Consider the following 23,323-nt stretch of genomic DNA (forward strand, 5'->3'; position numbering starts at 1 on the left):
GCGGGTTTCGGTGCCAGCCGGGGGGTATTTTGCAGGGAGCAAAATATCTTGAAATTGCAGCGTACGCCGGGGAGGCTCTCCTTTCCCTGGGAGGGCGGATCCTGGAGCTGCAGGATGTGTGTATTGCAATGCGGTCAGGCTGACATCCCAAACCCAGGTATTCGGATTGGTTTTGTTAAAATGACTTCTGTGTGTTTTTAGCATCTGTTTGAGTCTGAAATACTCTGAATGCTGAGGCCTTTCTCCTCCCCCTCAGTAATTACCCCGGCTGTCCTCAACCAAATCATTGTTGCCTCATGCTGTCCCTGGAATCAAACACCAGCAGGCTGTGCTCTGTTCTGCCGAGCTCCCCCAACACTGCCGTGCCTTCTGCCGGGCTCAGCCGCTGGGATATCGCTGCCGCTTGAATATGGAAGATCTGTGCGTGCTGCGATTTGCATTATTGTAAATGGGGTAATTGAATTACAGCCTCAGCCACGGCTTGTTCCTCCGGTGCTATCAGCGGTCAGCCAGCGCCAGCGGGGGTGCTGGGCAGGACCAGCTGAGTGCTTGCTTGGGTCTGACATTTCCACCAACTCTATCATTGGATGAGAAAGCTACTTCTTTTAACGTAAATTGCCAAGGCAGTCTCTGGAAGCAAGACGACGTTAGATGCTAACCTAAAAAATAAAGGTAAAGTGCTGTATAACTGTGTTAACGAATTTCACTTTTATTATATGAATTCCTCTATCAGAAGAGAAGCTATATTCTGAGGTTAGGGAAACTATATTCTGAGCTTAGCTATGGGTGCATAACTGTAAGAGAATTTTTTGCCTTTTATAGCCGTCGGGAGTCGCTCGGAGCCTCCACTTGCTAGACAGAAGAGGGAAGTATTCTACAGTGCTGCTGTAGTGGGGAGAGAAGAGGTGATGAAATGGGTTACCTGTCAGCTCCTAATAACTTCATTTGAGGGGCTTAATTGGCGAGGATGAAATTTGCCAGCTCACGTAGAGCTCCAGTGGGTTGAGAGGAGCATGCATTCCCCAAGACCTAACGCCCTTTTACCTCCTCAGATGTCTTGTTCTGATTCCTAATCACTCAGAGTATTTTTAACCACCTATTTCAAATAAGTTGCTTCCTATCTTCAGCTTTAGCTCAGAAACAGTCTGAAATCCAAGATGTGTACTTCTGTCGTTCCTATGTCAGTATGAAACCTTAGGCAGAGCTGTGAACTGAGTCAAGTACTTGCAAATGTGTGCCTTTATAAAACTAGCATTTAAAGAACAGGAATAGCGAACTCTCGTCAGATCTTAAGGGATTTTGATTAGAGATTAAAAGGCTTTTTAACTGGCTTCTGCTGTTATTTTACCTCTGTTGGATCATTGGAGGAGTTTAAATGTTTGTTCAGTTCAGCTCTCTTCCTTTTATTCTTCTCAACACCAATGAAAGGTGCAGATATTTCTCTGTGCTTCTGGGTTTCGTGAATGTACCAAGACACCGCTCAGAGCTGGAAACATGCTATTCCTATTGCTTTCCAGTAAGCATTATAGAGATTGATGGCTAATAATGAACTGCTGAGTACTGTTACTAATATGATATTTTTTCTCATTGATAGCACTTGTTTGTTTTCATAGTATTAAAAATATTGATGTCTTCATTACATTCCACTTCACAGTTTTCCTACACTTCTGTGAATCATTTCACAGCCTTTTCAGTGGAATTTATTAACTTTCTGTAATCTCAGCTTAGCCCTACATAAGCTACAAAACCCCCACCTGTTGCTCAGAAGCTACTAAACATGAGTTTGTGATCGTAACTAAGATTTGATGTGATGTTGCTAGTACCAAGCCAAAGGTAGTCATTACAGCTGCAGATCAGCACGTCACCTCTTAATGACAGCCTCCCTTGTTCTCAACCAAGTTGCAGTGTGTATCACACATTGGGTCCCTTGAGGTTTGTGTTGCATTGCTTCAGTCTTCTTCAGAGGTGGAAGAACACATTTCTTTTCATATTTACCAGGTTGGTTGTAAGAAGCTTTGCCCAACAGGTTACTGAGAAATGTGCTCCTTCTAAAAGTCCTTGTGGTGTCCCAAAGTTAGGTGTTTCGGCTGCATGATCTGAGATAAAGGAACTCGCGTATCTGAACAGTGCAGACTTTTTGATTCCTGTTCCTTCAGGCTCAAAGATCTCCTAGAGCAGAATCCACCCCTGCCATGTATTTGTGTGGTTTGGTGCTGAAAACCAAAAAAGGACGTACCTGAAGTGCTTCTGTTTTCCTCTGCAGCTAACCTGAGACCCTCCAGCTTCTGATAAGCTGCTGATTTAACTTGTCCGTGTATTTGTGAGGCGTACAGGTGGGTGATGGTATTTTTTCTAGGTATGGTATGAGTGCGTTGAAGTATTTTTCAAAGGCTCAGATTTTGATGCTTCTTATCTTGCTATTTTTGTGTGTCATTACACAGAAGAGAGTCTAAAATCTGAGAGCCTCTTGCTGTCAGTGCAGGACTCGTGGATGTCAGCTGTGGGGCAGGAGCTGAGAGTTCTGTTTGCTCCCAAGAAAAGGATGAGAGAAAGAAGATCTACCAAAACATTCACATTTTTATGCCAACCAAAGTTGAAGGACTTATTGACTCTCTGAGAACTTTGTTTGAAAAGCTCAAAATCCATTAAGTCTTGTACGTGGGGACTACCTCACTATTCTGTGATTCTGTGAAAACAAGTCTACTATGTCTTGGGTGCTGGGTAACCCATTAGGTGTACAGCTTGGATGTGTAGGTGAAGAGGTGACATCCTGTATGGGAAGGAGACTTTCAGTGCAGTGTTTCAGCAAGAAGAAGCTCGGAACAACTCATAATTCTACATTAACAATGTGCTGAATCTCAATAATTAACGCAGCAGTTCTTATTATGAAGCTCTTGCTGTCATTTTGCTTGTAGCATCTTGTATAATGACCTTAATGTTAGAAGTGAACCAGTCTAAGCAGCTTGAAGAAAGGTACCTATAAGAAAGGAGGGTAAAATTCAGCATTTTTCCTTTGTTGCACACATCTGCCCACCTTGACAATTAGCTGATGTTCTTGTGACAAATCTGTTTTCTTTTGCTTTTAGCAGCTGCTTTGCTCCTGGTGGATTTGGAGATTCCTCAGATTGTGTCATTGAACATCTGGCCAGTGTTTGACTTTCTTTTCCATTTGAGCACTGCCTGGTTGCTACTCTCAGAGCAGCAGAGAGGCCACCTTTTGGAGACAGAGACATTTGAGATTTGGCACCCAAATTTAAACTCTTCTGTCCCTGGATTATGTTGCTGGGTATTCCTAATACTGATTTCTAACATCTTCTGTCTCTAATCTTTCTTTTTACCTAGTCTTGGTTATGCTGTACTATTCTTGGATTCATTTTAGGCAGGAGTGTTGTTAGAATAATGTTAGTGATATAATGTGCCAGGTTCTCAGGACTGTGGTAGTCTCACGATCCTTGTCCATCTCTTGGCTTGGAACTGGGGAATTGCCAGCTTTTCCCAGCCTTATGTTAACCCCACTTCTCTTTCTGGTTCTGTAGCACCTCCCCTGGTGATAAGAGTGAATGGGGACTTGGGCTCAGCGTGCCAGTAATGTCAGTCAGAACCACCTGTAGATGTTCCAGTTGAGGTCTGTCTCCCCCTAACATTTGTTATCTTTTATGACTTGCTCATCCAGGCTTTCTTTCCACATAGGGGAGAGTGGTTTCCAGAGTGTAGCTCATCTTGTCCTGGGGCAGAGCCTGTGGCTCAGGTGAGCCATCCTCCAAATGCCCTATTCTCTGTAAAAGTTTTCTAGATAATATCACAGAATGTGTGTGTCTGTGTCATGGACATCTGAAATTGAATAAATCCCATGTGCTGTCAGAAAATGAGAGTTTTGTAATGTCTGCAGGGGATTAAAGCAGGAGCTGCACCAAGCTTTGGGGGATGAGTTGTGCAGTTGCAGAGCTCTGAGCCAATGCAGCTGTGTCTCTTCTTAAATGACATGGCACCTTCAGAACAGGTTGTGTTGAGAGAGCAGCCTCTTGTGCCTTCTCACTCCTCTGTATTCCTTTTCATTGCAGCTATGGAGCGGAATGGATGCTTTCTTTTTGCATCTGTTGGTGTGTGTGTGTCTGCCTGTTGACTTTATTGTGCAATCAGATGGTACGCAGGAAACATTGCACTGAAATCTCCTCCAGCTTCCTGAACAAGCAAACTAAAACCTCGAGATTCTGCCTGGCAGGGGCCCAAATGCAGTGTTTTGCAGAGGCTATCAGTACCCCTGCTGCTGTTGGACAGATTCCACCTGAGCTTGTAACTCAGCACCTTAACGAAGCATTTTGGTTTTAGGTAATTGCTTACTCAGCAAGGAGTTGACTCCCTTCCCCTGCATCTCAAATGATCACATCCCTGACTTGTGCTCACAAGTGTGCTTTTGTAGGGTTACACCACGTCACAGTGAAAACTCCAAGAATTAGATTTTGTGAGGAGAAATTAAGGGTGAAAATGGTCCATTGTATTATTTTTTTTTGCTCAGCCTGTGATAATTGGAGCATGTGGCGAATTTTCATTTATCACTGTTTTCCAGACTGCTATATTCATGCTGCAGGATCCCACAGTTCTTCCAGAAAGCATACACGGAGCATCATACTCTAGATTTCTAGACTGTTAAAATGTCATTTATTGGTTATTATATTGTGGTTTTTTTTAATATTCTGTTGCTGTACAGTGCGAACAAGACTAAACCAGCCGAGAGGGATGCTCCCTAAATGCTCTGTGGAAGTGTGTAAGATCTGAGTTTAGCCCTGCTGACAGTCAGGTTGCTGACTGAAGGCAGGAGCTCCTTTTTTCTCTTGATGGTGCAGTTCTCTTCAGCTAATAATAATATTGTGAATGTAACTCTCACCTGCAGTCCTATTCGCAGAAGTGGAATTGTTCCGCTATGTTCTTCATAACAACGAAGAAAGGAAGATAATGAATTATATGTACAAAGTAGGAAAAACTCAGATCAGGTGACAAAGCAAAATAATAAGCAAGATGGGAGCATGTTAAGATGGGGTGGGGAAAAGTTGGTGTAGTAATTTGCTAAACGAGGTGGGAGGAGCTTTTGATGGTTACACTCAGAGCTAGCAGGAAGTCGTGAGAGTTGCTGAGCAAACACACACAAGAAGTTGAGCAGTAAATAAAGCAATGCTTGCAGGGAGGAGCAGAGATATTCTTCATTGAAGGGCTGTACTGTGCTTTCTTGAGTTGAGAAGAGCCACATTTAGAGTTGTGTGTGTTGAAACCATTCATTTTGAACTGTCTTCCTTTCCTTTTCAGGTCCTCAGTGCATGGTCTAATGTTGACCTAGAAAGCAGGGAAGGGATGTCACAGGACAGCTAGTATTACTCCACTGTGGTGTGTTTAACCCTGGAGTAAAACGGATTTATAAAAATACACATGTTTAGGGAAGTATGGGCTTTCCAGGGGTTTTGCAGTTATGCTTAATTCACCTTTGGATTTTAGAATACTGTATAGGCTTTTTTATGAGTTGGTGGCTTCTCTGGGTCATTTTGTCTGGTTGGTTTGTTAGTTTTGTCATATTTTATAACAATTGTAAAAAATACGAATTAGATTTGCTTTTAGTAAAGTGCCTTTTCTTGATAGGACGCTACTCAGACTGACGAGTTTTGGTCAGAAAAGTGGTTTTGCTTTGGTCACCTACAGGTAGCAGCAGTGGAACTGAGATGGTGCTATCTGATGCAGCTTTCACTTCTGGGGGCCTTGTAATAAATTGGGAATTAAGTCCAAAGTGATGGGAGATGTTCCTGTGCAGCAATACTTACTTTATGTATTTGCTTGTCTTATGTGAATTTGATCATCTGGTGCGTGACAACTGTTGCTTCATTTCGCTGGGGGAAATCATGCAGTGCTGAAGGAGTAAAGTTTGACCTCTGCTTAGAAAATGGCTCACTCTGAAACACGGCAGTTATCTGCAAGGATGTTTGGGGTTTGCTGAGAACTGTCAGCGTTTCCTTTGCATTCCTAAACCCCAGGGAATCCCCTCCCTTCAAGTTCTGAAGCGAGCAGTGTGGAGGAATAACGAGCACTTCCTTCCTTGCTATTTTCAGTGGCTGAACTAGAAAGTACTGCTCTTGCTGTAGCTCCTGCTTACAGAGCTCTGCACAGTGTGCTTCTCTTCTCACCCTCCTCGAGTCTGGAGTTCTTGTACATGTGAAAGTTGTGCAGAAAGCTCTGAGCCGAATAAAATCAGCTAAGTGTCATGGGCAGTGTTGTATGCTGAGTTCAGCATTCAGCTTCACATTCAACGTAAAGTTCAAGACGAAGCTGTTTCAGAATTTTCACTTACAGAAAATCCCAGATTTATCGTTCCCAGCAGCATGTATTGGGTTTACTTCTCCCCCCCCTCAGGAGCTTGTTTAGCTTAGGGAGGCATGAAAAGCAGCTTGATGTTTTGGATCCTGAGAGCCGTTCTGGAGTTGTTGGAAGCATCTCTCGCTTCTTCCTCCCGTTCCATGTAAACAACCTTGCTGGCTGTTGCAGAAGGGAGGAGAACCTTTCAGCTGCAGAGCGGAGGCCAGCAGCAGGAGCTGCACTGCAGAGCGCTGTGCTGCAAGGGCCAGCTGGTGGCTTGGGCTGGAGATGCTCTGTCAGGTGGCCTGTGTGGTGACAGTCAGCACTAAATGCCTTCAGAGGAGTTGAAGATGTTTGTCCTGCCATTGTGTGATTTCAAGGGAGATACTTTGCTAGCAAATCTGAATTTTCAGATGATTGTACGAAAGCTTTAGTGAAGCTGAATAACTTTTTCCAGTCTCCTCCCCAGTTACTCTGTTTCAAGCTTTGCATTTCTGAAGTTTTGCTATAAAAGCTGTTTGGCCATTTTTAAAGGAGAAGTTCCAGTATTTCATCTAAATTCAGAACTCTTCTTCCTGAAGGATTCTCATACTTGGCAAGGAAAAATATACGCCTGATGGAATTAGTTAAACCTCGGTGAAGGTTGGGATGAGACCATTTCTTTCTCCTCTGGCTCAGGCTGCAATCTTGAAAAGAATTCAGCATCGCTCACAAAGTAGAATCTGAAAAATTCACTTGAGCAGAATTGTTCTGCATATTGCTTAATGAAGTCGCAGTGGATGGTATGAAGGTTGTTCTGACTCCCAACAGAGGGCTTCCTTTTGCTTTGGCTGCAGGCTGCATATGAGCTGGGCAGATGTGGAACAGGACAGCAATCTTCTGCTGTGCCGTTCTGCATTTGTAAAACTGCAAGGCAACACAGGACAAGTCAGCCTCTTTCCTTTTGAAATCAGGCTTTCTGTTGAAATGTTAGAATAAACATAAAATGTGAGTTGTAGTTCAAGCTCTTCTGATATCCCTAGTGTTGGAGAGAGGCAGAAGAGCAGCACTGCCCAAGCAGGTAGTTTTGTTTCTGTCTAGCAGATGAACTTTGTCAGGTTAAGGAGGCTAACGTTTTATGCACAGGGTTGGTCCTTCCTGCACGTTCTTGTTGCACTAAATCTGTTGGTTCAGAAATTTTTTTTCCTGATCTTCTCCCTCACATTTTCCACTTAAAGGAAAGAAAGGATGCGTGGATATTTCCAAATCAGTGATCTTTAGTACGTGGTGATTGTATACACAGAACATATGGGTGAGATCTGCAGAATTAATCTCATCTGATCTTGGATACGATATTCTCAAACTCACTCCAAGTGAGCTGCCTAACTCAAGTAAAGGATGAGATAATGCTGAAAAAGACCAGGAACCTACATGCTGGCTGTCTTCCATTCCTGCAGTGTGCATCTAAGTTGACCATAAATTGTTTTGTATAGTTAAATTGGCTGAGTGGGTTGTTGCAATATGGTGCCATTATGATGCCTTCGGTTGTTTTAGGATTTGGCAGAAACCCAGCCTACATATGTGCAGACAGGCAAAAATATCCACGCTAGAATGTGTGTGTTCATCTGTAGCCTGAGAGCAAAATCACTGTGTAGTTCTGGGGAAGAAAAAGACTCTCTGTTTAAAGTTTGTGCTGCTTTATGGAGCTGTTTCCTATGAGGTGTCTGCCTAGGTGAGTGTTCCTGAGCTGTCTGAGCAGGTAAAGCTTTTGCAGCTGCCGTGGGAGGTACTGTGGATGTTGGCATTTGGGGGTGGGAGGTGACAGTTGTGCCTTGGGGGTCGATCATGCTGAGAGTTTGGGTACTTTATGGAAAAAAAAGCTGCAAAAAAGCTTTAAAGACAGCTTCAGAGAACGAAGAGGAAATACGGGTGTCTGATCACTAGGGAGCAAGAGTAAGGAAAGTTGGCAGAACAGTCTGTGCACTAAATCTAGCTGAAGTCACTGTGTCCTATTTAAAAACACTGATATTTGTGTGTGGTTTTGGTTGTTGTTTTTTTTTGTGTGGTGTCCCCCAAGTTCCCATACGTGGGAACTGCAGATTCTCTGAAAACATGGAGGGGCTCTGCAGACAGACAAACACATATCCGCTGGTTTTGTGCTCAACTCCGCTCGTGATTGCAGCATTCATTTTATTTGCTTTCACATTCTATTAGGGTCTGAAGAGTTTTGCTCACGCTGAAAGTAAAGCTAAAAATATCAAAGCAAGACCTTTAAGCAAGGATAAAAGAGTAAATATTTGTATATTCTGCTCCCTGCACGGGCTTGGAAAGCAGAAGTCATTTTCGGTCCAATACTCTTATCAGTGAGACTGTGGGTTCCTGCGTGGCAACAGAGTGTACAAAAGACCCCAGAGGATTTTCATCGTAAGGAGCTGCAGCAGAAGAAACGAGGGAAGGGTTTGCACTGCTGTAACAGCAGTGTTTTTGTGAATGGTCCCAATATAAGCTACGTGCACGGTGTTATTTGAATTTCATTCTTCAAATACAGTTGCCAGTTGTTGACAGCAGCATCCTTATTAAACATTGGGGGAATGAAAAATTGCCTTCGACTTTATAAGACATTGCAAAATCTGAGCTGACTAACTATAATTAAATTGTATTTTCTGTCCATCTCCAGCCTCGCTCCCCAAACATTCACTCCACAGTGGATACTGCTGAGGAATCTGGTTTTTCTTATGGGGCTGGTTAGTTCTCCAGTGAGCACTGCTGGCATCAGGGCAGCAACTCAGCTCCCAGTGCCTTTAGTTATAGGTTGTCTGAAGATGCAGACTTGCTGTGGCTGGGCTAGTTGAAGGTCTCAGGCCTGGAAAACTTATTTTAAGTAACTTGTTTGTTTATGGTTGTTGACCTTTGGCTTAGGGTAGGTGTGATTGCAAGCATTTAAGAAAGTTGCCCAATATAATGTAGGCTTTGCTTGCTTCTTTCTGGGGATCACTCAGAAACATATTTAGGTGTGTGGAGGCTTCTACAAGACTCCTCATTTGCTAAGATTGGTATTAATTGGTTGGATTTAAGTCGACATCTCTGTGTTTGAAGGACTGGGGCATTGTCCTTTAGCCCTTTATTCCATGACCCTCAATGAAAATCTGTTAAGCTGAAGGACCAGCTGCATTTTTTAAGCTTTTTCTCCTTATCAGCTGGATTCTTCTTCAGGCTTTCCCTCTTCTCTTCTCTGCAGGGAATCTGGCGCATCCCCGTGGATGAAATCGACCGCCCGGGCAGTTTTGCATCTCATATGAACCGCTCTATAGTCCTGCTGCTCAATGTGCTGTCACAGCTGAAGGATTACAACACCCTGCTGAAAGTCTCATCTATGCTACAGAGGACCCCTGATCAGGGAAAGTACGATGCATTTATTTTAATCTGCTGCTGCCTATGTTTTGTTCTTTGAATAACCATTTTATTTGAAGACGTTCTTATTTTAGGAAAAAGTCTATAGGCAGACCTCCTTGGGAATATAGCGGGATGGTGGTTACATTTTCTCAGGATTATGATTCCAGAATAGAGTTTAGAGCTCTTCTTCATTTCCCTCGGAACTCAGAGCAGCCACACAGCTGCCCTACCAGATATCCATAGGTCTGCTGTCACGTGAAGGGGTTCACTGGTGGAACAGAGCATCGCATCCCTCAGGGCCTCTTGTGTAAGAGCTGCGTCCACTGAGAGAGGTCAGAGCACAGGCATCCTGCCTTCCTGTAATCCCTGACTGCCTGAACAATGGTGCTACAGGCAGCTGATGCTATTTAAAAAGCTTATCCTATTCAGGAGTGAGCTAATTTTAATTGTATTAGCCTTATTTAAGAGGAAAAAAAAGCCATTTAACGTGAACTATATACAGATATGTATCAATGGGAAGACCAAAATAAACAGCTGAAGAAAACATTGAAGCAATTGCAGTAGTTTGAAGTTGTTTGCTGAGGGGGATTTGTTGAAACTAATCTGGCAGATACTGAAGAGATTGAGCTGAATGATTGATGGCAGTAAGTTGAAAGCAGTTTTCACATGTTTTCAAGCGTGAGTGCATATGAATTTGCATAGATCATAGTATGTCTGGGAATATGTCACCACATGTCCAGGAAACTTGAAGCCAAAAATAATTGACTTTTAACATATCGGAAGAACTGGACCATAGAAGGCTTAAATTCTGTTCTAAGCAAGCCTGAAGTAGTACTAAAAATATTATGTTATTTATAAGTCTGGTCTGAATTCAACAAACAAGTGATTTGATGTGTTGGACCAGCCAGTGCCAGCCATGATGAACTGCAGTCATTACAGGAACTTATAAATACTGGGTGTGTCTGGTGCATGCCTCAGCATCCCAACTTTTATTGAATAATTAATTAGAAGTAATGATAAGTTTTTATATATGTTGCCTGAAAGACAAAGCAAACATTACTTTTCAGAATGTTATAGTGTAGAGATAAAACGTTCATTAAAAATGTTGGCTTTCTGACCAAGTAATATTCTTCACAATTATTTACTTGATTTGAGCCCTTTTATAAAAACCAGCCTGTTTGAAATTTAAAACAAAAAAACCCTATTTTCTGTCAAACTGAATTGGGCAGGGTGGTTAGCTGGAAATGTTTTCCTTCAAAGTGATCTAGAGTGTAATACTGTGAAGTTCCCATGTTTTGGTAAATTAAATGAAGCCATAGAATGGGTATATTCTGTAGAGGTAGAGTATTAGGTTTTTATAATAGTGAATGGAAAAAAAGTGTTGACACACCAGTGTTTTAGCTTTAAAAGCCTACATTCAAAAGTAACTAATTGGTGAATGAGGAAAGGTTTGCTGATATCCTTATTGTCACATTACAGCTTATCCAGAACATGAAAATCACCTGACAGTTCAAGATAGCTTTGTGTGATTAATACTCTCTTTCAAGAAAGTTTTGATTAGAAAGCTAGTATTTCAGGGGCTCCAGAGGCCTGACAACAGAAAATTGTAATCCTGGTTGTCTGTTTTATTTTGTGGCTTTAGTATTTCTCCTCTTTCCTTTCCTCCACTTGTAGATAGCACTAAATCCATCTTTTCACAGAATCACAGAATGGCCAGAGTTGGAAGGGACCTCATGGATCATGAATCTCCAACCCCCTGCCACAGGCAGGGTCACCAACCTCCCCATTTAATACCAGCCCAGGCTGCCCAGGGCCCCATCCATCCTGGCCTTGAACACCTCCAGGGATGGACGGCGCATCCACAGCCTCTCTCTTTGTCACATCTTCTTCAGTGGTTTTGGGGATAGGAGTGGAGAGTTGGAAGAAAACATGGATGAAGTTTTATGTTTCAATATACTATATTCACATACAGTACATTTTGTTTGCGTTTCATCTAGCGTGTTTAGAGCTGCTTTGAAATAAATCTTAGCATTTGCTGTTAAAGTCATACAGCTTTTTGGCAGTTAGCTTCATTTGTGTTATTTCACTGTGGCACAGGAAGTACTTACGTGATGCAGATCGCCAGGTTCTGGCCCAGCAAGCCTTTGTGCTGACAGTGAAGGTGCTGGAGGACACGCTGAACGATCTGACACAGGTAAGGCAACAGTGTTTCATGGTCATCGGATTCAGTTTGCTCATTCCTTACATCTATTGAGATTGAAGGATGCTATTGCTTCTAATACTTTTCAGTTATATGCAATTACATATAAAACTTTCTTTTAGCACAGTTCTTCTTCTATTTTTGAAATTCAGTTTTAAATACAGTGATTGAAAATGGATTACAGTAAGTTTGACGTGACTCTCCCTTAAATTTAGAGTAATAGTAATTACGTGGAATATAAGAACTGCAGCATTTTCAGGTGGAGTCTGTTGCAACTTTATTACAAAATGAAGTGAAATTCCTCTTGCAAAACAAAACCAGACAACTAGATATTGCATGTGTGCCAATTTTTAAATGCTAGTCCTTGACAGCACCAGATCTGTTGCTACATTTAAAGATTTAATTTTTAAATGTCATTTAGACACTAATCATCTTTCAGGTTAAAATAGCTAGAAGTTGAAAGTATTTTTTGGTAAATACTGTCAAGGAAGAACTCGTTCCTCAGGCTTTTCCAAGTTAGCATGTTAGTGTCAAGGCTTAACAAACTAAGGAAAAAAAAAACCTCAAGGACACTGGATCTCTGTATAAAATAGTTCATAAATGAATAGTTCATAAGCCAAGAAAGAAGGGATGGTGTGCTGATGTTTTCTAGCTTTAAACCATTACCAAAGTAAAGGTACAAAATTTCAAATGTTATAGCTGTGTTTTGCATAATTCTTCATGTAATAACAAGAAGAAAGTTATGCAAGAATGACCAAAAGGAAGATTCTGAAATTAGAAGTTGATCTCCAGCTGCCGAAAGAAACAGGTTCATTTTTGATTGTAATACATTGGAAGTAAAATTCGTGCTACTCTAACCTTGAATTTCATCTTTTTGGATTCCATAGCATGGGATGAAGTACTGGGGCGGAGGGGAGGCAAAGATTGCTGCTTTGGTTCAACCTGTGCTGCTGATTTCTCTGTGGTGTTTTCACTGATTAATGCACTTGTGGCCTAGACTAATTAATACTCAGGAACCAGCAAGAATGAAACTGGAGTAAATGTGTTTTCTTCAGCAGATGCAGTAGTGTAAAGGTACTCGTTGTCATTACTCGGCTGTGCTGAAGTGCTTTCTGAATTTTATATATATAATAACAGAGGAGAATGATTTATTTTATTAAGGTTTCAGAAGATCAGAGTGCCAAGACTTCTAACCTCACCTCAGGAAGGATGACAACAGACGTTTCTAATAAAACTAGTGCTGAAGAGGGCAAAGACGTCCTTCCCAAAAAACCAGTTTTGTCTGATGGAGTAGTACACAGTACTGAAAATGGAGTGAAAGAAGTGACTCAGGGACAAATCCCCAGTGCTATGGACATATTGGAACACGAGGACAAAAATGCCAAGGAAATTAGAGAGCTCCCTAGGCCTGGTTCTGTTGAGCCTATGGATTTTGATGGATATTCCAATGACCCTGAAAAAATTGATACTTTGTGTAAACACAGTGAGCCGGACCGTCTTCAGTCTGGCAGGAACTCAAAAGAGAGAGTTCCAGAGAGCCGGACTGCAGAACTGTCTTTGGAAGAGCTAAGCATCAGCTCAAAACAGCAACAGCAGGCAACTAAAGTTCAAGCAGTACCTACAGAAGAACCTGTCCAGAGATCAAGCAGGAAGAGGAAATTACTGGAAGATGTTGAGTCTGGGAAAACACTTCTGCTTGATGCCTACAGAGTGTGGCAGCAAGGTCAGAAAGTTATGGCCTACGACCTGGGTAAAATTGAGAAGATCATGTCTGAAACATACATGCTGATTAAGCAGGTATTCTATTACTAACTTGTATTTGTGACTTCACAGATTATTACAGAGTAACAATAATCACCAAACTAAGCCGTATGAAATCAGCCCTGTATTTGTTCAGAGGTTGGGGAGATGAGTGTCTCCTAAAGATCCCACTCTCTTGACAGGAGTGCTGCTAAGGTGTGTGGGTGGAAAGTATGCTGCTCCGTGTTTCGTAATTCAAGAGTCCAGTCCTAAATTACTGAAATCAGTTCAGAACTCTTAACACCAATTGTGTGGAGTTTGTTCATCCCAAATGTTAGTTTGAAGAGTTATGTAACTTTAAATTATAATCCTGAATAATTTAAGATCGCTCTCTGCTGCAGAAGTGCATCTTCTCCCACTTACCCTATGCCCCACATCCTCATTTCATTTGAATTTAATTGGATATATAGACGATCTAAGTAATTATGACTTCATTAATTGTGGTTTTCTGTTCAGGTGGATGAAGAAGTAGCACTTGAACAGGCAGTCAAGTTTTGCCAGGTGCATATGGGAGCATCAGCCCAGAAACAGGTAAGTTCTGTGAAGTCTCTGCTTAAAACGTGCTTTTATTAAATTGTCTGCAAAGACAAATGTGTGGTTGAGTATTTGCAGAAATGAGAAATATCTGATTTTCTTGTATTGCTGTTGTCTAAAGATAACTGGAACCACATTAGTGGAGGGAGCTCATCCTTTTTTTGGTTCATTGCTGCTGTATGTCTAGCTTGACAATGAGTCTGTGTGCCTAAGAGTTTTTAGGAAAATAATCTTCAAACTGAAGTATTTGTGGCACACTACAATTTTCTGAACGTCCACGTTCTCAGAATTTCAGGATGGTGATTACTTCTCTCTGATCCCTTGAAGTTGACAACCTCATCATTTGCTGACATTGCACTCTCCTCGGATACCAAATATCTTTTCTCTCAACTTGCACCATTGAGAACTCTGATTTTTAACTCTTTAAGTTACTGAGTTTATATTGGCTTATAGTTTCTGAATTTCTCCAGCAAACAACTGTTGAGCTTTAAAGGGATGGTTATTATCAGTCTTCAATTGTAAATAAAGCCAAGAAGAAATCTGAAAGGAATCACTGATATCTTTAGAGGTGATTCATTTTGCCTAATCTTCCCAACATCTCCTGTAACTTCATCTCCCCATTGCATCTTCCCTAGTAGAAGTGCATGAGGGGGAGCACACACAGTTGACTGATCTAGAGATGTGCACTGAATGCATCACAGCTTCCCAGGCAGCAGTTGCCAGCTTCTCCATTGCTTGGTTCTTCCCCCTTGGCTATGTATTGATTTTCATTAAAATGGACAAAAGAAGTCTTGGAGAATTTCTGTCCGTGTTTGAAATTGGCTGAGGCCTTTGTTCTGTAGGATATAGCTGTCTCTGCTTTGCAAAAACATAACATTTTCAGGAGGTGTATCTCTGATGTTAGCAATTTTTTTTGTCTTTATGTAAAATAGATCCGAATACCTGATTCACCTGTGCTTCAAAACAAATACGTATCTCAAATTTTCAGATAATTCTTCAAGATTGTGAAACAAATCAGATAACCATCACCAGCACACACTGCCACTGTTCTTTATATGTCTTCCTCCTGGCCTCAAATAATGTATATTTCGTGTTCCTTCCTTCAGTGTGTTAGCACACATGGCAGATGGGTTTTCAGAACAGAAGCGCAGTGGCGTTAGATGCTGGTTAATAGGAAGAGAAACTTGCAAAATGAACGCTGTGTATTATATAGAGGTAGAAGCCTCCCTTTTATTTTTTTTCTTTCTACTAAAGCTGTACAAAATTGGGGCTATCAGGTCCTGCCATGAAGTTAGTCCTGCCTGTTCTGCAACTTCAGGAAATCCTGATATTTCTGTGAAATACCTGAAACCTTTCAGAACTCTTTTTTTAATTTCCATTTTATTTCAGTACATGTGCCTTCTGTTGGAGTATAAACCTTGCATTTTCATGCACCCCTCTCTTAAATCTCTAGGTAATTTTTTCTCATCTCATTTTGCTGAATGTTGTTCTACTGATTATCATGGCCTTGTTGAGGTGGCTAGAGGAGCTTCAAACCCTTGAAGCAGGCTCTGTTACACAGTATTTGTTCTGTACAAGATTACCTGCACACTAAATTTCTTCCTGAGATGGTATGAATTTTTGTTTGTCTGGAGATGTGCCAGCCCTTTTTTTTTTTTTTGTCTGTACTGTGTCTGAGTCCTGAGCATCCATAAATGTTCCCAGTTGTTAGTACTAAGGTAAGAATTACCTAACAGCACATCTAGTTAACATGTGCATTTAGACAGTGCACCTCCTAGCAGGAAAACAGAAGAGAATGTAAGAGTAAAGGAAGCTTTTCTTCATTGAGATTTTCAAGGAACTAACATTTTTCTCCAGTTTCTGCCCCTGAGGAAGCCTGTAGCATTTTTCTGTTGAACCATGGAAATGAACAGAAATGTCAGGAGAGGTGTGCAGTGGAAATCTTTCTTCGTTTGCAGTCTGGTATTTAGCAGGTGGTTGTTGTTGTTAATAAGTACATCTTTTCTCAGACTATTAAGACTCTTTTAGTTATAATAATTTGTTTTGGAGGAAAAAATACAAGTCGTTGTACTGCGATTTAAGACTTCAGAATAAAAGGAATTTCCTAATAAGCTTCTTTAGATGGTAATAGAACTGTTTGCTGTTTGGATTTATTTTCCTTTTCAAAAACTACTTAATAAAGTCTCACATATCAGCCAGATTTCTTGCTGGGCCTTTATAAGGGTTCTTAGTATGCTATGCCAGCTCTTCCAGCCAAGTCAACAGTTCCTCATGTGTGCAGCAAAATGTTAGAATGGTAAAAAACCTGCACACAGATAATCTTGAAATAGATATAATAATGGAGCTAGTATTTAACTGCCCTGGAGGCAATGACATTTCATGTTTAATCACTTGAAATAAAACATATCTCTTAATGTGATGCACTACAAAGCTTGTAAGCATTCCCTTTTAGGAAGCAGTCCCAACTAATGAGATTATCACATACTGCAGTCTCGTTTTCATCTATTTCTAGCAGATCTCGTTAGCAGTGTGAGGCTGTCCTACTGTTTCTCGTATAACCTGAATTAGCGTGGAGACACAGGAATGGCCGCTCTTGTAGACATCTGTCTTCAACAGACTGGATCCTGTTTTATTTAAAATTGGCAAGTATTTGCCTTCTGTAAACAAATGATGTCATGCGTAAAGCTGCCATAAGCTGGAGAAGCTCTTTGCTATTGGAGAGTTTGAATAGGATTAGAGGGCCTGTGGTTCTTCAGTCCCTTATCCCAGACCAAAAAATGAACACAAAACTCACCTTGATCTATGTCTTCCTCTGCTGGCTTTTGTATTTTGCAGTTCCAGACAGTGTACGGGGTTCTTTTAATGAAAGTTGTCACTTCCTATTGAATTCCGAGATGCTTGAATTGTGACTTCTCAACTCTCTTCCAGACCAGTCAGTGTTTTTAACCTAAATATTTAGCAGCTCTGTTGAAATCTTTTTATATCCCTCTTCAGACATAAGCAGGAAACAATACAGCAATCAGTAAACGGAATTTGACAAAGTGGGTTATTATACTTTTGTGATGAGATCTTTTTAATAGCTTGGCACTAGTGTGACACTTCCACTTCATTTCAGAAACCCTCTGTGGTCTTCATGACTGAGTCACTGTTAAGAGGCTCTCTAGCATCTTCTCCAAAGTCAGCTCAGTACATGGGGAAGTGACTTGGAAAAGCTGACTGCCTGCTTTGAAGGAGGCAGAAGAGAATGATGGTGCAAAACCATCATTATGGCACGCGTAAGCTCCTGTGTTCATTCTTTTGAAAAAAAAGACAAATCAACAAAGAAAGTAACGTAGATATTTTGGCATGAGGTGTTTGTAGGGTAGCAGCATATTCTTCTCATGTCAGGGACAGAACATTCGATTTCAAAACTGTGTCCTTTTCCTATTCACAGCAACAGCATGTGTAAAGTATTGCTAGACATCTTTACAGGATGCTTAATGGTGTGCTTGTGCTTAGGCCATAATACCTTTAACAGAAAGGTGTACCTGTATTGACCCAGTACAGAGTTAGATAAAATGCTATAGCCTTGGGCTCTAGTGTGGTGAGGAACCTTTTCAGCTAAACATCCGTGCAAGCTTAATGATGTCCAGCTCTTACTTTTAAGAGTAATTGATGTTTTACCATAGCAAATACAGTTTTGCTTTCCCATGTCCTGCTGGTGGGTATTTTGTTCTGCACAGTGGAATTCAGTGACACACTTCTGCTTCATACGCACTTCCATGTCAAACACCGCTTTGTCAGACTGCCCCACTGCTGCCATCTGTGCTGGCACAGACATTTGTGTGGCCACACAGCACTGGGATGGAGAATAAGTATTCCTGACAGTCGTTCTTCTTTTTGAGCTTTTCTCTCTAAGTTCACTGTGAGCAAGGTTTTTGATAGACACGCATCAACTGTATTGAAACTGCAATCCAGCAGTAGTCCCTGTGTCATTAGTATTTAATTTGCTGAGATTATGTGATAAATTAATTTAGTTAAGGGTCAAACAGTATTTTGAAGGATACTTGTTCTCATTTAATTTTCTCAATCTGAGAAAGTTATTAAAAAGATTTGCAGGCATCCTAAAAGAGTTGGCTATTGCTCTGAGTTATGAGGTGTATTTTTAGTCTTGCCAAGAATGATTTTCTTATGGAATTAATGGTCCCTGAAAACTGAATACCTAGGAGGCCTTTTTGAGGAAAATGAAAGATTGAGGCAGACTGGATTGACCTTGACATAGCATTACACTTCATTGTGTGATCCTAAGGACCAGGAGGGGACACGCTAGCAGAAAGCACTTAGAAAGCTTCTAGATAATTAGAGAATTTCTAACATGCCTTTCCACTGACTACCTGAAGTTGATGCTACCAATTTCTTCATTTTATGTATCATACTGATGTCTGTGCTGCTGTTTGAGACATGCATGCATGGAAAAGTTACTGCAGCAGAAGCTAGGGAAAGATTCATTGTACACTAGGTATTCTATTAGTGCGCATGGAAATATTTCAGTGTAAGAACACACCTGCCTTCTTTTCTGGACCTGGAATTTGAAAAGGTGTTTTTATCACTGCAAACTATACATTGAGTGCCATAATAGTAAAACTAGAGCTTTCATCCACGTTAAAACCATCCTGACAGGTAGCTTGAAGGGGACAGGTGAAACTTCCAGGCCGTGTTTTAGCATATGCTATATCTTACCAGTCCTGAGAACTGAATTTATAGAAAACTCTGCAGACGTGGACTTTGCACAGAGGTCTAGACTCAACATCTAAAAATACAATAATGTTCAAAGGCAAAGTTCCAAAATGCCACTAAGTCTCTAGTCCTATGCTGTGACCCTTGAGAATAGGGAACTGTATGTAGAAATTCCTACTGATGGATAGCATTGTAGCAGCTGAAAATTTCTGTTGGCTCCTCACAATATTGTATATCATCTAAATGTCATGAGAAGGGACTATTTCAACATTGCTGAGTTATTTAAGAGTCACTACTGCCCTTGCCAAAGCATCCCTGCTCTGGGACCAGCTCTGTCCCTGAGGAGTGAGAGAGAGAAAAGCAATTTTTCATTCCCCCCCCTTTCCTACTCTAGCTGCCAAACTTGAGCTCTTCCCGTGCTGCTTATAGATGAGATCCTCCCTTTGGCCCACAGCTTTGCTCACCTTTACAAAAGTACCACATCTGTGCCCACCTTCTCTTATCTACTGGTGCCGAGCTGAGTTTTCTCCTTGTTTCCCTTCCTAAACCTGCAGTCAAAACTCCTCAGCACTTTTTAATGTCAGACCTAATTAAACGTGATGCTTCATAAAGAAGCTGCAACTAGAATCAATCAAAACAAGTAAATTTTCTTATAACACAAAGGCACAATCAGGTTATGCAAATGAGACGTGTCTCCAGGCTCCTGGCAGGCTGCCAGCATGTTTTTTACTTCTGTGAACTTCTGCTGTAATAGGAAAAGCAGTGTTTAGTGGGGAAGGCTGTGTGGTAGTGCTGCCACTCCTGCCCACGTCTAGTTCTGGAACAGGTATCAGAGGTTTTGGATCCCACTTTTGCCAGTGCTGGCAGTGGGGTCGTCTTCACCCAGGGGGGTTGGTCTCGATGATCTCTAGAGGTCCCTTCCAACCCCTACAATTCTGTGATTCTGTGATTCACTTGCAGCCTAGCAGTGAGGAATTGTAGGGAAATGTAGAAAATGGGCTTATGGAACTTGGGGCTGGAACCAGACATGGCCTGGAGAGCAAAGTACTGGAATTGAGTCTTGAGTGTCAGTATAGTGATGTTACAGTCTCTGTGCTGGAACTTACAGGGAATGTGACCTCTTGTTTGGAACAGAAGAAAATCGTCTACTGTGAGTAAAGCTGGAGGGCACTTCTGTGGACTTTTCCCCTTGTGCAGTGGAATGCTGTCAGCATTGCAGTGATGGAGTCTTCTAGGCTTTTTTTCTTCAGGGGGAGAACTTGAGAACGACTTGTGTGAACTACTTCAAATGTCTAGAGCATTTTCTTGAATTCTCGCTTCAGGAAAAAAAAAGCAACCCACAGCAAGCTGTTCTCTTCAAGAAAGAGCTAAAAGCTTTCTGTAAAATTGTTCTGCTGGAAATTGAAGGAGATAAGGAAAATATTAAATAATTAGAAAATAATAATCTCTGGTTCTACCTCATGTGTTTCCCCTCCCTTTGTTCCACCCACATGCTGCTAATTTTCATCTTCCTGCACATCAAGACGTCAGAGGCTGCTTACAGAGAAAGTTGTTTTTCTTGAGTTGTATGCATGCTTTATTAATGCCTCAGAGATGGTGAAGGAAGGGAAGTAGGAGGTGGGGGGTCAAGGGGACAGAAGGACAGTTTTTCTTATGGTCTCACTCCTACCAAAGGGTGACCATTTGTTCACTGTTGCATTTGCCAGTTGCCATGGCATCCCCCTCTCACTCTATCCTGGAGGTGTATTCTTGATATAATTAACAGCTCTCCTCCTTCTGTCTGCTGCAAAAAGCAATCATTAAGTGAACATGAAGGAAAAAGTCACTGTTTTATCTTTTAGTTTGTCTATCCATGTTTTTCATCATTTTCTCTCTTGGTCCATTTTGTGTATGAAAGTATTGCTGGAATGTTGTCTGCGTTGGACGTTAAGTGTCAACAAAGGATTTTGTTAGGCTGGAGTGCAGTTAAATTAGATGTATATAACGTTCACTGTGTTCTGTATATAAAATCGTAATATTAAGAAATAAAAGGTTCCTCAGAGTCTGGATTACAGATGATGGATATTGCTGTTCTAATGTACTTGGGAGAAAACTTCCAAAGGAGATTAGCTTCAAATATTGCTATGGAGAGACTGAGAGGAAAAAATGTGAGAAGACATGTAGTAATTAAAGCACAACATTGAACGTAGCCGGGTTGTCATTCAGGCTTCCTGGTGCACCTTTCTATAAAGTGGATGCTGACTTCAATCCCACCACGATCCCACACTTCCAACATGAGACCAATTTAAAAAACCACCACCACCAAACGTTATGTAACAGTTACAGTGCCAGCATCTTTCGTTAGGAAACTTCTGTTGGGAAGACTGTCGCTTTCCCATTTTATGGAACATTGGATCATTGCTTTTTCCCACAGCCACAGAGCAGTAAGGTGTTCCAGAGGCAGTATCAGTAAGGTGCCTGTAGGATTTACTTGTTTTTCAGAATGTGTTTTGAAAACAACAAGGCAGAAATAAAACCTTGATCAAGTTGTCAGCTCGTGTCTTGGCAGGTAGTCTGTAAAGTACAATTTTATCATAACTTGACTTAATGCCCAAATTTTTTTCTTTGCTTTTGTTGTCTCATTACTGAAGTGCCTCACTGGGAAACTACAGGAAGCTATTTTTTTCCACTAACATCTTTGAAAAAAATCATTTATTTTTACCACTACCTTTCCTGGAGGTAGGCTGTCCTAATGCCCATTTTCCTGAATGTTCTTTGTTTACACCAGCTTCCACTGTGATAAAGGTTTCCTCATAGGCTTCCTGAAGCTGAATGGCCTCTTTGCAAGGAGTATGAAGAAACAATCAAGGTTTGAGCAAATACAGAGACTTATATGCACTCCTGTATGTGTGTAAATTATAATCCAAGCAAATATGCATGCTAAGTGTTCATTTGAAATTTGATTTTATACAAATTTCACAATGAAGAACGTTTTCCTAGATATTTGAAAGGACAGGAAATAAGATAGCAGGTATTTCTGGAAGTATTGGGCTGTTTTTCTCACAGCCAGTGACACGTTTGGATATTAACGTCTTAAATGTTTCTTCTATCCACTTTGATAGTATAGTAGTTCAGACAAAAATAGAAATACTTCTGTATTTCTATTCTGTAACTCAACTTATTTCCAGAAAAACCAAGAAAAAAGTCCAGTCCTGACCAGATGAATGTGGTATTAGAACAAAAGTTAGGAAGAAAGCAGATAAGTTTTCATCTTACTTCAGCTGTATCCACTTGTTCTCTGAATAGCATCCTTGTGAACATAAGACATGGTAACTAAAGCCAATTCATGATCGAGCTACTGTATTTCAAAAGCAGCAGTGATAATGGAGAAGCTCAGCACGGTGAGGTAGGTTGGAGAATGAGGGAAGGTGAATTTTTGTTCTTTTAGCAATGGAAAGGAGAAACTGAGAAAAATATCCTCATGAAAAACCACATAAAACACTGGTAGAGGGGTTGTCACTGCTGCTCAATTCCTGCTCTACTAATCTTTATGGTGCCTTACTGCCTGTATAGCAGTAGAACTAGATGAACATAACGTGTTTTTGGCAAATCAGAGACTTCCTGTAATGACTTTTTCTGGGTTTGTTTCTCAAATACAGTGTTAAAAGTTCTGGTGTTTTCCTGGATGCACTCACCTGCATGGGGGTAAAAATGTGGCCCCAAAATTCTTGGTGAGCAGCATAGCTAGCAGTCATACTCTAACCTGGGTTTTGTGAGTAGCATCACTTACTGATCAGAGGTGCTAGAATTCTTGCTGTTAGATTAAGAAATTCTTTAATAGGTCATATCTGAAAGGCTCCTTTTAAATTCTTAATTAAAAAATCTATGGTTGCTACTCTTCAGTACAGGATGGTACTTTTTGACTGTGCATAAGGAAAGATTTTATTGAGACAGAAACATACTAGTTTTGACTTTACTTTATGTGCAATTAAAATTTTACTGTCCTTATGAGGCAGGCTGATTTTCTGTGGAAAAAATCTCTGGAAAAAAGAAACCCTGCAACTTCTTCTGGATGAACCAATTAAAAATAGAATTTGTTTTTTGTTTTGCCCCTGATAGGACATTTGTATTTTGAGAGAAATAGGAATATGAATTCATTCAATCTCTGTATACCAATAAGGGTTATTTCAGTCTCAACTTTTTTTCCTTGTGTGCTGATCATCTACAAGTTACAGGAAGGCCTTCCTCTCACCAGTGTTTGTTGGTGCCTCTGTTGCCTAGTGAGATGTGATGTGGCAGCCACCAGCCTTCTGCTCAGCTGCCAGTTCCCAGCGGTGTTCTGTGGCATCTTCTCTAATCCCTTGACGGAATACTGATCCTGTGGGG

The 23,323-nt window shown here is 41.0% G+C and overlaps 1 protein-coding gene across 3 annotated transcripts in view; it reads left to right on the plus strand.

Moving 5' to 3' along the window:
- The first annotated feature begins 29 nt into the window (after positions 1–29).
- Positions 30–23,323, plus strand: part of LOC104913559 (calcineurin-binding protein cabin-1-like) — a 40,912-nt gene continuing 17,618 nt past the window's right edge. The window contains exons 1-6 of one of the 3 annotated variants that reach the window (XM_010720317.3): positions 30–672; positions 2,264–2,333; positions 9,554–9,717; positions 11,806–11,902; positions 13,070–13,705; positions 14,165–14,239. In XM_010720317.3, coding sequence (XP_010718619.1) covers positions 9,611–9,717; positions 11,806–11,902; positions 13,070–13,705; positions 14,165–14,239 — 915 coding nt within the window. In that variant the 5' untranslated portion in view covers positions 30–672; positions 2,264–2,333; positions 9,554–9,610. The remainder of the gene's footprint in view (positions 673–2,263; positions 2,334–9,553; positions 9,718–11,805; positions 11,903–13,069; positions 13,706–14,164; positions 14,240–23,323) is intronic. The other 2 variants (XM_010720315.3, XM_010720316.3) reach the window with 2 other exon arrangements.

This window comes from Meleagris gallopavo, chromosome 17 (assembly GCF_000146605.3).
Source record: "Meleagris gallopavo isolate NT-WF06-2002-E0010 breed Aviagen turkey brand Nicholas breeding stock chromosome 17, Turkey_5.1, whole genome shotgun sequence".
Lineage (NCBI taxonomy): Eukaryota > Metazoa > Chordata > Aves > Galliformes > Phasianidae > Meleagris > Meleagris gallopavo.